The sequence below is a fragment of the Lathyrus oleraceus genome, chromosome 4 (genome assembly GCF_024323335.1).
Source record: "Lathyrus oleraceus cultivar Zhongwan6 chromosome 4, CAAS_Psat_ZW6_1.0, whole genome shotgun sequence".
NCBI lineage: Eukaryota > Viridiplantae > Streptophyta > Magnoliopsida > Fabales > Fabaceae > Lathyrus > Lathyrus oleraceus.
The window spans coordinates 54,585,599-54,602,525 of record NC_066582.1 but is presented as its reverse complement, the minus strand read 5'-3'; the positions used below and the strand labels follow the sequence as shown (position 1 = coordinate 54,602,525).

Here is a 16,927-nt window from a genome sequence, read left to right as displayed (position 1 = left end):
GAATTAAGTATATCCAACTCATTTCCACCTCCAAATCCATTAAATCATGCACAGTTGACCACAGTTGTCTTCTTCAACTGATAGATGAATTTGGCAATGCATAGATCAATCTGAGCTCCAATCCTCTGATGAAATGGCTCAAGGATGAAACCCTAGCCTCAATAATCTCCATATAATCAAATAATGATCCCCATATACATCATAGACCCCATCTCCTGATCATGCCCTGATTGGCCCAATGCAACTGATTAGGGTTGACCAGTGGTCAAAACCCTAATCTCAAGGAATGTGCTTCAACACTTGATGAAACCAAATCATGATGATGATGATGAATCATTTCAAACAAGATGAAGACCAATATCCTTTGAGAATCATGAAACCCTAATTTGAACCTGCACATCCTCAGATGATCAATAACCAGTCCAATGAAACCCTAGCTTGCACCATGACCTCTTCATCTCCTGATCAAGACTTGTGAGGATGACTTGCACAATGTAACCACATGATATGCAATATGCAATGCCTAATGACCTAAAAATGATATGTAATATGTTATGCTAGTCCCAAGAGAGGAGGGCAAATTTTGAGGTGTTACACATCTCCGCCAGACGGAACTGGGGAATACTCTTAATCCAACGTCACGATGCTAAACTCCTTAGAGTAACATCTTCCAACTTCCATCTCCGCACGACGGAATTTTTTCCAATATCGCACTACTGGGGAATACTGTCGATCCAAAATCATGATGCTAAACTCCTCAGAGTAACATCTTCACCAACCAGCTAAACCAACTCTCAAACGGTAACCACGACTCGAGACTAGTTTATGCTTTATATGATCTTCATTTCCATCTCCGACCGTCATAAACTCTTCCTCCAATATCGCACTACTGGGGAATACTGTTGATCCAACGTCACGATGTTAAACTCCTCAGAGTAACATCTTCCAACTTCTATCTCCGCACGACAGAATTTCTTCCTCCAATATCGCACTACTGGGGAATGTTGTTGATCCAACGTCACAATGCTAAACTTCTCAGAGTAACACCTTCACCAACCAGCAAAACCAATTCTCAAACGGTAACTACGGCTCGAGACTAGTTTATGCTTTATATGCTGATGCATGATTTTTTACAGCGTAATGCTCCATAACCATGGAAATGCTACGCAACGAGTTATGCAATATGCTATACTTTTCTAAATGATGAATGTATAAGAAATATCCCCCTCAGGGGACGACACGAGCAACTCTGCTGAGGAACCCAATATCTCTCCAATCTCCAACCCTGCTTGGGATAACACCGTTGCTGGGGAAAGGACAACCCTTACTGGGGATGACCTCCACTGAACCCGATCCACTTGGGGACTTCACTAGGGAAACAGCTACCAACGCACACCTCCGCTGGGGAAACGACAATCTTCAGACCTGTTGGGGAAATAACAATCTCAACCCTGCTAGGGGAAACAACAACCTTCAGACCTGGCTGCCAAAGAAATACCGATCTCAAACCTGCTGGGGAGATACAGCATACTTGACACGGAACACCTGTCGACTCGTCGACCACTGGTATTCACCATCTACCCTCAGTATCGGCTTTCCACTTCTTCAGACTTTAAAGAGTCTTCTTGATTCATCACCTTGTATTCTCGACTTCTCTCTACTCCAAGACAATCGATCTCCTCATATTCGGGCCAACTCTCCAGTCCTCAGACTTTGAAGAGTCTTCTTGATTAATCCTCCAGGATCGTCGCACTTCTCTCGCCGTCTCTACACCATTCTTCAACTCCTTGTCCCTGATTGGACTCGAAGGAATCTTTCGTCAAAAAGCTTCACATCACAACCTGCAAGTGAGTGAAAATAACCAACAACACCTGCAAAAGAGATCGTTAGACAAAAACGTGCCCCAGGCGTGCCAAAATTTCAACACCCAGGTCACTTAACCTTCCGAATAAGATTTCAAGTTCTCAATCCTATAAACATGCATTGGAAGGGACCCGTATGTCTCAAAATGCAAAGATTCGTATCAAAATAAACCGATGTTTTCGCAATCAAAGTGGTAATGAAAACAAAAACAAAATTATTTGAGTGAATATGCATTTTATTGATTGAGAAAGGTGGCTCGTAACTGAGCAATACACAGGAAGCAATCCCTGAAAAGAGGTAATTGCGCACAAAAGGAAAATCTATCCTAATGGCAATGTGAACCCGTGATCTCAACGAGTTCCAACCCGGTTACAACCCATATGTCCTCAAGACTCTCCGCGCTTTCTGCCTTCTGAACAAGACGCTTCCGACCGATCTCTGCCGGGGATTACCCATGTGTCATATCCAAAGTACAAACGATCATGCTAGACGCGGTTGTTCGTTTCATTCCCTCTTTTTCCTGGACCGCCCTTTCGGGTTTTCAGTCAACCGGGATACCCTTTTTTGCCCAAGCCGCCCTTGTGGGGTTTTCGACTTGCCGGGTGTACAGTTTTTTTCTCTTTTTATCCCTAATTTTTGCCCGAACCTTTTTTCATCATCATTTTTTTTTTGGTTCCCCGGGATGCCCATTTTTGCCTGGACTATTTTATTCTTTTCGTCCAGCGGGTCTCTTATACGAAGTATTTTTTAACTGCGTCCGCATTCACAGGGGATGGAAAATCCTCACCATCCATGGTCGTCAACAACAAGACTCCGCCAGAGAAAACCTTCTTGACCACGAATGGACCCTCATAATTGGGTGTCCACTTGCCCCGACGATCGTTCTGAGGAGGAAGGATCCTTTTCAACACCATATCTCCCACATGGTATACCCGAGGTCGCACCTTTCGGTCAAAAGCACGCTTCATTCGCTGCTGGTACAACTGCCCATGACAAATGGCTGCCAACCTCTTTTCCTCAATTAGGCTCAACTCTTCATACCGAGTCCTTACCCATTCAGCCTCTTCCAATTTCACATCCATCAGGACTCTCAATGACGGAATCTGGACCTCAACCGGTAGCACGGCTTCCATCCCATACACAAGTGAGAAAGGCGTTGCCCCAGTAGATGTACGTACTGAGATTCGATACCCATGCAATGCAAACGGCAACATCTCGTGCCAATCCTTATAGGTCACGACCATTTTCTGCACAATCTTCTTAATATTCTTATTAGTCGCCTCGACCGCCCCATTCATCTTCGGACGATAAGGAGAAGAATTGTGATGCTCGATCTTGAACTCCCGGCACAGTTCTGCCATCATCTTGTTGTTGAGATTAGAACCATTATCAGTAATGATTCTTTCGGGAACCCCATATCTGCAGATGATGTCTCTTTTCAGGAACCTGGCAACAACCTGCTTTGTCACGTTTGCATAGGAGGCCGCTTCCACCCACTTGGTGAAGTAATCGATAGCCACTAATACGAACCGATGCCCATTCGAAGCCGTAGGTTCGATCTTTCCGATCATATCAATGCCCCACATATCAAACGGCCACGGAGGTTCAACATAAGAGTACCAGAAGTATATTATCTATTACCGGTTACTGAGTAGGAAGATAATGTATTCTGACAGAGGGACATTCGTTACCGATTAGGGTAAACATATCAAGGATGACTCACTGTGAAAAATGAGGTGTATTCGTTATCGGTTACTGGGTAAGAATAGCCTACTGGGGAAAAATATCAAATAGGATTTACGACTATCAGTTACTGGGCAGAAGACCAAAGAGAGAATATTCGTCACTGGTTAAAGTGAACATATCAAGGATAGACTCAGAGGAAGAATATCTGTCATCGGTTAGGATGAACATATCAAGGATATACTGCCTAGAAAAAGCAGGAATTATATGTATCGGTTACTGGATAGAATACCAAAGAGAGAATATTTCTTACTGGTTAGGATGAACATATCAAGGATAGACTCGGCAGGGGGAAGCAGGATTTACAACTATCGGTTACTGGGCAGAAGACCGTAAAGAGGAAAAAAGACACTCAACCTCTTTCAACAGTACTTTTGCTTTCACTCCAGCTTCTACTTGCTTCAATAATATAAAGTTTTACCATAGTCTGATTGAGCAAAGTAAATGCTATCAATTTTTCTCCTTCTTAAATATCTTTTGTAGGAATGTTTTGAGCAATCTTTTTCACAACCTTGGTCCTCTTGACTAAAGGTTGTTCATCTTATTCTTCTTTTATATCTTATGGAAACACCATATTCCTCAACTTATTCTTCTTCTTTACATACACATCCAGATCAGAAGTGGTTGCTTTAAAAGGAGTTTTGCCAATGGCTCCACTCCATGTCTTGGTAGGAATCAAGACAGTTATAAAGGAAACTTCTTGAACTTCTGTCTGATGTACAACCTTCTGGTTAGGTGGCTTCTGAGCCACCTTCTCAGACTCAGAAGTAGCATACTTCATATTTTGTAATATCTCATATACCCTTGAATGTTCTAATTTATCAGTTGAGACCAACTGTGTTCCTATTTGCTCTAAATGTTATCATGGTAAGAAAATGTTCATTTTAAAGGAAAATCTGAAGTTACTGAAATCGACTATGAAAGCTTGGAACTCATATGTGCTTGGGATTTTAGATCTAAAAGTTAATGAGGCAATCAAAGATTTAAATGTTTTGGATCAAGTAGTAGATTCTGATGGTGATCATGTTAGAACCGATACAATAAAGAATAGAGCTAAAGCCCTAAGTCTTGTTTGGCACAAACTCCATTTTTGTTAAAGTCGAAATGTCACTAGCTCAGAGAAGGTGATCACAACACCATATTTTTTCACTCCTACATGAAGTATAGGTTCATGCGCAATGGTATTATGGCTCTAAATTTCGATGATATTCCAATTGAGGATGTTATGGGATTAAGACACTTGTGTTTGAACATTTCAAACCCAAATACAAGGAGTCATCCTTTAGGAGACCTAGGTTGGAAGAAGTTCCTTTTAAACAATTTTCAACGAAGATAGCTCTAGTCTTCAAAGCCCTTTCTCTCTCGCGGATATCAAAGAAGTTATTTGAGCCTTAGCTTGTGAAAAAAGTTTGGGGCCTGATGGTTTCGACCTGAATTTTTACAAGGTCGTGTGGAACATAATTAGTGATGATTTGTTTAACTGCATTAGCAAGTTTTTTGTTGCAGGTCATCTTCCCAAATAATTCACAACTTCTTTCATTACTTTGATTCCAAAGAAAGAAAATCCTCAAGTTCTCAACGAATTTTGTCCAATTTTTATAATTGGTAGCATCTACATGATAATTTCTAAACTTTTAGTTGGAAGGATGAAGGGAGTAATTGGTGGGCCAATCTCGGTTAAACAATTTGCTTTCATCTCAAATCAAAACATGATGAATGGTGTTCTAGTAACTAATGAGGTTGTTGACTTTGCTCAAAGGCATAAAAAAGCTTGTTTCTCTTTAAAGTGAACTTCGAAAAAGCTTTTGACATTGTTTCTTGGAGTTATCGTTCCTTTGTTATCAACAAGATGAACTTTGGTACAAGGTGGATCAGATGGATTAAAGCTTGCATTTTTTTCATCTCTTTATCTGTTCTCATCAACAAAAGTCCAACTTTGGATTTCTCAGCTGAGCGTGGCCTCCGTCAAGGGGACCTTTTATCCTCTTCCTTTTTATCATAATTGTTTAGGGCCCTGTAGGGCTACTGAAGAGATCCATAAAGCAAACAGTGTTTCACCCTTTAAAGCTTTCACCAAACCTCCATGTTGATTTGCTGCAGTTTGCAGACAACATAATCATATATGGCGAGGAAAACTAGGATAACATCTGTGCATTAAAATCTTTTCTCCGTGGCTTTGAGTTGGTTTATGGGCTAAGTGTGAATTTTTACAAAAGTAAGATCCTTGGTTTAAATTTAGATCCTAATTTTCTGGATGTTGATTCAGATTTTTTGTCTTGATCAATCACTCAACTACAATTCTTATTCCTTGGTATTCCTATTGGGAAAAACCCTTAGAGGAAGTCAACTTGGGATCCAAATATCCTAAAACTTTGAAGTAAGCTTAATTCGTGGTGTGGTAAATCAATTTCATATGGATGATGTGTGGTTCTCTTGAATTCTGCCTTGAATTCCATACCATTGTTCTACTTCTCATCTTTTAGGGCTCTAATGCTAGTAATTAAAAAAATTAGTCAAATCCAGTGTGCCTTTCTTTGGAAGGGGAAAGAAAAGAAGTGGGAAATTAATTGGGATTCAGTTTGTCATGCTTAGTCTATTAGAGGTCTGGGCATTAAGCAATGTAAGTTATTTAATATTGTGTTGCTAAGCAAATGGGATTGAAGAACACATCGAAGAAATCGAAATGTCAAAACCCCATTATGTTATGGGGTAGTAAGAAATATGTAGAAGAAAGAGTATATTGATAAAGATATTTTTTTTCCAAAATCAAAAGAGTGATTGGTCCAAAAAATAAAAGATTTCTAACTAGCTTGTTATAATGAGAAGGAACAAGTGAGGGGGAGATAATCCATTAATCGGTTTTAACTCGTTTTCTAGGTATCTATTCATATTTGTTTTTTATTTCAATTTGAATATAGATATAGAATACCTTGTGGCATCCAACCAATTCCCTACCGAAGCAATTTTTGCCCTAGAATCAGAGACAAAATCAAATAAATGTCAAAATTGAACCTAAAATGCTTGAGAATCGAACCGCCTATGCCTCCAAAAGTCAATTCCAATACCTGCTCCAAGCTTTCTACAGACCCTACCCTGTCTCCGCTAGATCTGTTCCCCGGAGTACCCTATAAGAAACATTTACGCTTCCCCAGCTATTTTTGGTTAAGAAGATGTGAAAACGCCTCTAATGTGTCTGCCCCGCCTCGTTTTTTTCGCAGGCTTTTGTGGGCACGTGCATTTACATAATTTTTTTACATTTTTAGGCTTAAAGAGTGCAGTGCCTACGAGCTTTCTCCATTCCGCACTCACTTTTTTGTGGGACGGAGCTAAATTTTAGGTCCACATTCTCAACTATAACCGTCCCGCCCGCCCCATTTTTTTCGGGCTTTTGCGAGACGAACATACCTGTTTGCCACCCCTAATTCGTTCGATTGAATTAACAATGATTTTGACTTTATTTCTCTTTCCTCTTTGTATTGGGTTAAATATCTTTTATACTCCATTTAATATACCTTTTGCTTGAAAAAGAATAATAATGTTTGAGAGACTTGTTGGAACCCTCACTTAATCCTAAAATTTTCATATATTAATATTAATCATTTGAAATAATTAATAAATCAATTCAATTTATATAAATAAAATAAAATTAATTTGAAATGAAAATATTAATTAATATTAGAGTATTGCAATATTTTTAAAAATAAACAACATTTTTCCCTACACAATTTCTTTTCTTTTTGAAAAAAATAATCAATTAATATAAAATATTATTTTACTTTTTACCTTCTCTCTTTAAAAATTGAATAGGTTACACTACATATCGCTGGTAAGTAGCAGTGGCAATCGGAAAATGGCGTACTCCAATGCCAGGCGCACGTTAGCCTCCACTCTCTCACGAGCTCTTTCTTCATCATCATCATCTGGAATCGCTTCTCGCAGCCGCACACGTTTCGCTTTTGCGTTATCTTCTCCCAAACAAACCCTACCCGTCCCTCACTCGTTCCCTGTTCGGTTGAAATCATCGGGTTCGGGTTATTCTCCGTTGAACGATCCATCCCCAAATTGGAGCAACCGTCCTCCAAAGGAAACGATTCTTCTTGATGGCTGTGACTACGAGCACTGGCTCATTGTTATGGAGTTTCCTGATAATCCTAAACCCTCTGAAGATGAAATGGTTAATAGCTATGTCAAAACCCTAGCTCAAGTTCTCGGAAGGTTTCGTTGGTTTCACTTTTTCTCATGCTTTGTTAGCACTTTTTTTTAATCTGGTTTCTAATTTTTATTGTTTGGATTTTTTTGTTGTAGTGAGGAAGAGGCTAAGAAGAAGATATACTCTGTTTCTACTACTACTTATACAGGTTTTGGTGCTCTTGTTTCGGAAGAGCTTTCTTATAAACTCAAAGGTGATTGTTTTCTTGTTCCTTTTTAGCTGATTCACCAATCTCAATTTAGCTTATGAGTTTTGTAATTAGGGTTTTGTTGTGAATGCTGTTGTGCTAATGTTTGTTTGATTGGAAATTTTATATTGCATATGGATTATAATGGAGGTTAATTTCATGGACTGTTCTTGAGATTTTCTTGTTTTTGACTTTTGTTGTGCAATCAAATTTGTTTGTTGTTTTGATTTTCGTATCGTAACGAGAACTGTTATAACATACTATTTGGATTGACTTATTTGAATTGACATATTTGAATTGACTTATTTGAATTTATCTTCTAGCATGAACGCTTGTTAAACGGTTTGGGAGTGCTTGTGGAAACAACTTGTGACATGAGCAAGATCAACTTATTTCCATGAGCTGTGCAGGATAGTTAATAAAAATAGCTTATAGCTTATATGAAAACAGTTTAATTTTAGTTATAGAAATAACTTATAAGACCTTATGCTTAATTAAGTTGTTTTTAAATATTTGATTCTAGATTATCGAGATTTACCACATATGTTTAACTTGTTGTGGCCATCTTTTCTGTCTTAATAGAGTTGCCGGGAGTTCTTTGGGTACTGCCAGATTCGTATCTTGATGTTCCTAACAAGGACTATGGAGGTGAGTGGATTTGTTTAAATTAAAAGTTTGGTTAAATGTTGGATCATTGTTTGTTAACTTGATGAATCTTGGCAAGTTTCAGGTGATTTGTTTATTGATGGTAAAGTAATCCCTAGGCCACAGTATAGGTATGCTGAAAGGCAACCAAGTAGGAGTAGACCCCGTCCACGGCATGATAGGCGACGAGAAACCATGCAAGTTGAAAGGAGAGATCCTACTCCAAGACAGAACTGGAACCAAGGTCAGGGAGGACATATGCAGCCATCAAATTCCAATGAATAGCCAAAAATCGCCTTCAGATGGTGGAGAAAGCCATGAAATGTATATTAGGAACTCTGCTTGAGCAGTAGTCTCGAGTGGATTAAAGAACCAAGTTTTTCAAGTAGATGATTTTGATTTAAGGTTCTAAGGTGATATTTACTCTCATTTTCCCTTGTTTAGAAAATGCATGTACCTGAGTGACATTTGATCATAGTATTTATCACCATTCAGAATTATGATGAGTTTGGGACTTGGATATGCTCTGGGCTCTACTGGTTGCTTTCCAGTATCATTGTAGTCTTTTTCATTTGTGCCCTCAATGCCCTGTCATTGAAGTTACTTGTTCAGTACTTGTGTTTGGAGCTGCTACTCTATCGATCTATTGTTTGATTGGCATGCATTAATATTTATTCCAATAATCTCATCTCTCATTCTGGATAATGCTGCATTGATTTTGTTGAATCAGTCATCTCAGTATGTACAGTAGTTTAAATTTCCTCCAAGGCTTAAAAAAAGTCAGGTCCATGGATCTTATTATGCACCGGCTACATCATAAATTTTTCCACATGTCAAGAAACTGTGTCTAATTGATGTTTCCCCTCTACAAGAAGTTTCTCTCAAACACTACAACTCTTTTGATTGACGCACTAGAATGAAGTGGAGCAAAATGAAAAATGAAACATGATGGATTGGAGTAGAGGGGATGATGGAATGGAACAAAGATTAAATTTTATTGTTTGTGTAATTTTTTATAATTTGAGGGAATGGAAATGAAAATTGGAAGATTGGATGAAATATGATACAATTGATTCTATAATGTTCCATTTCTGTTTATTTGAAAATTCAAACAATAGAATTTGATTAAATAATACTTCAATTCCGATAAATTTGATTAAATAATACTTCAATTATGTGAAGTTAATTAGTGATTTAAAGATTCTAAAAATGATATAGAGAAGGAGTTTGGGGAATATTTCACGTCTCTCTTGAAAATAGGGATTCAACCGTTCACTATCATTGTTAGGATGAATTTTCCAGAAATCTTAAATTCTGGCTCATAGGCCTTCATTATTAGGATGAATTTTCTAGAAATCTTAAATTTTGTCTCATAGGCCTTTATAAATACATCAACTTTAAGGTTGAGAGGACATTCTCAATACACACGAAAACCACCCCTGTAATACAATTACTCATCCCTACGAACTTGCTTTAACCCCCACACAAAACACCTCTAAAATAGGACCCTCACCCTCGTGAGCTTGCCCTAACACCTAAAAACACTAAAATCTTTGATAACTCCTATCAACATAGGGTTGCTATGCCTTTTTTTTAGCAAGTGCAACAACGTCTGTTGAACATGTGATTCCACACACAATATGAGGTGAATTGTGGGTTTCGGAAAATTATGGTTTGAAAAACTTTTGTGATTATTTTTAGAGTTTAAAACATTTAAGAAATTAGTAGCGGAGAGTAAAAGTGTGAAAAGTAAAAGGTTAAGGGAAGGAGAAAAGACACTAAATTTATACATGTTTAGTAAAGAAGATTTAGTCATGTCTTAATGATTTGATATTGAGAGTATCCAATAATGCTTATGTTGTTCCTTTAGATTGACTTATTTTTATAGGCAAAATGAAAAGCAAGATGTTGTGAAAGTTGTGGAACACATCTCGACTCATTTGGTTCTATGTGTGATTCCAGAGCCGATTCAAGTTTGTTCAAGTCCAAGTTTTTGATAAAGTTGCTTGACAAAAAGATTTGGTTGTAAGAAATTTGTTGAGCAAGATGTCTAAAACATGTTGTGTGACATCTTGGCGTGTGAGCTTGTCATATTGCATTATATGATGACTTCAACATTTTATTATAAAACCTCTAATAATTTTGGTACAATGAGAATTTACTTTTGGAAGAAGTTTGTTAATTCAAATCAATTTGGAAAAGATTCTATTCAAATAAAAAGATTTGATTTGATTGGATTTAAATTGAAGAATATATGAAATTTGATTTGTTTGGATTTACTTTGAAGAAAACATTTATTTGATAATGCCTTGAAGGAAGATTTGTTTCAGATTTAGTTTATTCAAGATTGTGTTGAAATTGGATATGTAAAGATATTGATTAAAGATTCATTTAGTGAAGAGATTTAATTAAATATATTTTAATTACAAGATTTGAATTTGAGTTAAATGAGAAAATCTCCGATCTCTATTAAAAATGATTTAAAATGTGATTTAGTTTGTATAAAATATTTATTTTGAATAATTTACTTTAGAAATTGGAATTGTGATTTATATAAGTAAAAAAATTATTTGATTTGTTCAAGATTATAAATTTTGTTACGTGGACAAATGTTAGACCAAATGTCCCACGATCTTGAAATATCTATCTCGGTCTGATACTTGGTGAGAAAGATAAATTGAGGTCTATCTTGTCCTTTTAAGATTTGTTTTTCTTTTATGTTATTTCAGCGATATAAGTGTGCTAGTTTGAGTTCAGATTTGAAAAAAATCTTATTTATTCAAGATTTATATCAATCAAGGATCTCAATCTTCCTAATAAAGATGTCATTTTTTTGGGGACTTTCAATAAAGGGTGACTTCTTTACCTATAATAGTTGGGGGTTGGGTTTTACTCAGTAGTAAAGGTTTCCTCATACACATTTGTGGCTTCTACGGTCCAATATTGGGGGTTACAAGATCATATATTGAGAGACAATGGGACATATGGTATGTATCTTGATTTCAATATTGGATGATTTTTAGTGTTACGATTCCAGATTTTGACTTTAACAATTGTTCAGTACATGGATGTAAAGTTTGACATTACCACGAGGCATAAAACAAATTTTAGTTGTTTGCAAGCAACACATGCTCAAGATTTTTTCCTTGTTATCCATATTGATGGTCTAGGCCAACATATCTCTCCATTAGAGTATTGTACCATCCTTAAATACCAGTTTATGATTCCCTTATTTGCCACATAGCGTGATTGGATACATTTGGAAAACAAATCATTCATCGTAAAGAGTTCATAGAATTTAAGTACCGACATAACTTTGTCAAAGACGTATTATTTGATATATTTGGTATGAAACTCTATAAGTAACCAATAATACTAATAGTATAGAAAAGCTAGGGACTTCTGTTAATACATGTCTGATTATTTTACTCCACTGTCGAAATCTTTACCCAACAAAAATTGACTATTTTGGTGAGTACTACAATTTTCTCATTTTGTATAATCCATGAGTCAGTTCATTTGACCTGTTAATTGGTTTATTTAATTTCTTGGTCCTTTTTTTCTTTGACAACTTTACTAGAATAAAATAGATTATACCAAAAAAAGCGATCAATCATCAAGAACAGAGCATACCAACTTTTCCTGCAAATTTCTTCATCTTCTCCATCTTCCCTCTTCCATTCCGTCGCTGCTTTTCAGACATGAATTCCAATTACGGCAAATCAAATCCCCAAAAATCATCACCTTCCGTTTCTCTCAATAATTTCAATTTCGATCTTGATCTCGGTATCGGATCCAATCGATCCAAATCCCTAAAAGATCAGAAAAACCCCAATCCTTCCTATTCCAATTCATATTCATCGGCGCAACCCAAAAAAACCGCATGGACCCACCAACCCACTCAAACTCCAGCCGGATTACCCGGTGCACCACCGTCCATGGTTGGAGACATCTTCGGTAAGAGCTGGGGATCTACTCAACCTTCCGGTCCTAGCATTGGAATCGTTAATAAAAACCCTAATCTATTTGGGGATTTGGTAACCTCTGCTTTGGGTCAAGGTTCTTCTTCTTCTTCGAATGTTCCTCTGAAAAATGCTACTCCAGCACCTAATAAATCCTCTTTTTCAATGTCAAATGTGGCGAATTCTTTGCCTAAAAATTCTAATACGCCACAAAGTGGTTCTACTTGGGGATCATCATCTTCTGGGAGCTTTAATTTGAATGCTAATCAAAAACCCAATCTTGGTGGTCCTTCGATCCGAAGTGGCGTTGGTGTTGCTGCATCTGGTAGTGGAATCGGAATCAGTTCTAGTAACAAAGATCCTTTTAGTTCGTTGGGTAGTTTTGGATCTAAGCCCTCTTCTAGTCTTAATTCAGCTGCTAAACCTCAGAAGGTTGATTCAGAAGATGACGGGTTTGGTGATTTTCAGAATGCTTCAAAACCGAGCTCGAATGTGTTTCCATCAAGTGGTAGTAGTGTTGGAATTGATGTTGATTTTACTGGATCTTCGGCTTTTTCGAATAGGAGTCCTCCGGTTCAAGCTTCTTCCGGTGGCGGTGATCCGATGGATATGTTTTTCACATCTTCAACTGCTTCTTCTGGAGTTGGTGGTGGTGCTGCTGCTTCTGCTGCTGCATCTTCGGAAATTGATGATTGGGGTACTGAGTTTGGAGGTGGAAACCATGATGTGGGTGGAACAACTACCGAACTTGACGGGCTTCCACCTCCGCCTGCTGGGATATCAGGTTCTACTGCTAAAGGCAAAGGGATGGATAATTACAAACAGGGACAATTTGCTGATGCTATTAAATGGCTTTCATGGGCTCTCATCCTTTTGGAGAAAGCTGGAGATGATGCTGGCACGGTGGAGGTTTTGTCATGCAGAGCTTCTTGTTACAAAGAAGTTGGAGAGTATAAAAAAGCAGTGGCTGATTGTACACAGGTATATTTTCCTATCTTATTAAGGGCTATTCATAGTAGTTCTTTTGTAGATATGAATAATATATGTATCTCCGTAGCACCGGCACATGTAATTACACTCAATTAATTCATTCTTTCCTAATTGCTATTGTTATTGACGTGTATCGACGTGTTAGTGTCATGTACCTTGCTGTGCTTCATAAGTTACATTACAGAATTTTACTAGACATAACTTATTTGGTAATGTTTAGTTGTTCAATCACTACATTGCCAGTTCTGTTACTATGATCGAATTGTTGGATTAATAAAAATCTGTCTTTACATGTTTTTTTGGGGGGGCGAAAATGTTAGCTGAAATATGTTATGCTAAGGATTTGTACTTTACTAGAAGTAAGAGCTGTAAATACAGAAGCTAAAAAGCTAATCAAAATATCATTTTAGGTTCTGCTGGAAAACAAGGATTGGTAGAAAATATTAGGATCAACTAGCTAGGACCTAGGAGATGAAAAGAAGCTTTGAATTATTATTTTAAACTTAATTAAGTGTTTTATGTATAAGCTATTTTTATAACTAAATATAAAATATGGTTAAATTGTTTTTATATAAGTTGTCAGTTGTTTTTATAAGCAAGCATAGAGAGCTTAATAAAATAAGCCTAAATTTTTTTATGAACAAGACTCAAGTTGTTTATGTAAGCTCTCCAAAACACTAGAGTGATTTTGCCATAAGCAAGTCCAACTAAGTTGTAAATAAACTCTTTCAAACACACCCATAATGCCTTAAGGAAGTCATTATATATATAAGAACATTTTATGTTTGGACTTTGATGTTTCAAAGGTATGTTAATTGTCTAAGTGTATTGGTTTTAGATATGTATCGGTAAATGCTGTTGGGTTTAGATTTTCCCATTAGATCATTGCCTTGTCTTGCATTTTTCTTCATTAACACCCAGGGTATATGTAGTCAATTTTGTAATTGAAGTTTGAAAAACTACTATAGATGGCTAGTCCATGAGTTCTGTAGGCACCCTAATATGTTCCCTTCTATATTTACGTTTCCTTTCTCATGAATGCAACGCACTGTTTTCTTATCAGTATTTCACCATGTAATTTTGAGGAAGAATGTAAACCATCTGCATTATGCTGTGCAGGTTATTGGGAACAACCAAAAAAATGTAGCTGTCCTCGTTCAGCGAGCTCTCTTGTATGAAAGTATGGAAAAGTACAAACTTGGTGCTGAAGACCTGAGAACCGTGCTGAAGATTGATCCTACCAATCGGGTTGCTAGAAGTACTGTTCACCGGTTGGCTAAGATGGCTGAATAAAAGGGGAAAAATCTATCATTTTTTCTTTTCCTTATAACGATATATACCGGGTGCCTTCTGATTGCTGTCACCCTTCATGTGACTTTTGATGTATGGCTTTTTCACAATATGCATTGTCTTGAAATTAATATTCTTGCTTCCTTCACCTAGATTTTAACTCAATACTGATTGCCATATTCTTTTCCTGACTATGTTATGTGATTCATTTAGATTGTTTACATATTAAGATACATATTTGTTATTCTTGAAGAATAGCTTGTACCGTTGCTATTCATAGTCCATTATGGATCAAGTTTTATAATTGTCTGATCAAGTGAGTCCATAGATGCTACCTTGCATCATCCTTACCATATTAGTTTCCATTTCTTTCTCCACAACTCACCATTTGGGTTGGCTTAGAATGATTTTTTTAGGAAAGGGTTGAAGCTGGGCAAGTTTGGAGGCAAATGTAAAAGAGTAAGTGTTGCTTAAATTGTGAAAGTTCTTAACACACCATCCAGGCTTCAAGTTATAATCAAATTTTTTATCGAAGTTTCTGGTTTGTTCTTTGTGAGTATTGCTCTTTCTAATCTCACTCCAGTAGATATACTTATGCACACGATTAATCATATTACTTAGAATTTTGTATAGAATGTTTAGTATAGTGTGTCTGTTCTCGTGCTGGCATTGAGTTTAGACGTGCAGTTTAACTTGGTAATATCATGGTGCAAGTGAAGTTGAGTATGCAGGATAGCCTGCCACGATGAAGATTCTCTACAAAAATGCACATATTATACGGTTGGGTTGGGTTGGGTTGGTTCACCCACAAATAATAACGAGTTAGCACAAAACTGTTGATCGTCCAAACAAATTGATCAGGAGTGTCGCACGAATGACAATGTATCTTTGAGTTCATACAAGCAAAATTTGCAAGAGAGTCTTTTGCCTATAGTGTTAATTGGGAATATGTAAGGCCAACCAACAAACAGAGGTCTACGGTTAGGTTAGTCTACATAGACTATGCCAAATATTTTTTTTAAATAGAAAAGAACTAGACTTTTTTATAAGCCTATTTAATTTATAGACCATACAAAAGTCTTTTAAGGTTGATCTATTTAAATAAATATGAATAATTTTTTTACTATCATTATGTTATCTTTTGTAATTTGAATTTAAATACATAAATAAAACTTGGTTATGTTGGAGAACTTATGAAAATAAGATGAAAATATTTTATGAACAATATTATAAGTTGTTTTCTTAAGTTCTCTTGAACAAATAATCTCACAAAACTTATACTAATAGATAAGTTAAAATAAGTCAATACAAAATTTTTTTTAGTTTCGTTGGTCTTTTAATTTGTTAGTCTATTTAAACATTATTTAAATTGTTTATTACACATGTCTAAAATAAATAAATTTTTATGTAACCAGGTCTTTGAAAAGGTCAGACTCGGGCTTTAAAATAGGTCTATGAAAGATTATAGGTCAGGTTTAAGCTTTAGATTTTTTGGAAGGTCGGACTAAGGCTTGGCAAAGTCTAGTTGGGTCCAGCCTATTCCCATCCATAATTGGAAATGAATGAAAATTATAGAAAGAACTTGAGACATATATTTAATCTCTCGATTATCTGTTTTAATTTATGTGTGTGGTTTCAGGGCCGACAAATCGTCATGGAGGCCCGTTCTAATTTAAAAAATGGACCCAAATTTAATTAAAAAAATCAATTATAATAAATAAAACACACATAAAAAATACATTTATATATTAATCAAAAATAAATTTAATTATAATTATTTTAAATTTTGATCAATTTTAACTTTTATATATATTGAGTTTTTATCATAATAATTTTTTATTTATTTTTTGGATTTTTATATAACATATCTATTAATATTTATAAAAAAAAATTAGATCGGGTCTTTCAAAATTTGGGACCAGCCCTAGCGGCTTTATAAATAATAATGATATGAATAACTACTATTTCTTATATGTTTATTGAACATAAGACACTGTGTCATTTATATATATATAGCATAATATTATATTTCTTATA

The 16,927-nt window shown here is 36.2% G+C and overlaps 1 protein-coding gene and 1 pseudogene across 1 annotated transcript; both read left to right on the top strand.

The window, feature by feature from the left end:
• Positions 1 to 7,392: 7,392 nt before the first annotated feature.
• On the top strand, positions 7,393 to 9,331 carry LOC127073268 (multiple organellar RNA editing factor 3, mitochondrial-like; annotated as a pseudogene).
• Positions 9,332 to 12,037: 2,706 nt separating this feature from the next.
• LOC127073267 (suppressor protein SRP40) lies at positions 12,038 to 15,084 on the top strand. Its single transcript, XM_051014414.1, has 2 exons — positions 12,038 to 13,591; positions 14,720 to 15,084. Exons 1-2 carry the CDS (start codon positions 12,350 to 12,352, stop codon positions 14,891 to 14,893), a joined length of 1,416 nt encoding a protein of 471 aa, XP_050870371.1. The 5' UTR covers positions 12,038 to 12,349; the 3' UTR covers positions 14,894 to 15,084.
• Positions 15,085 to 16,927: the final 1,843 nt, after the last annotated feature.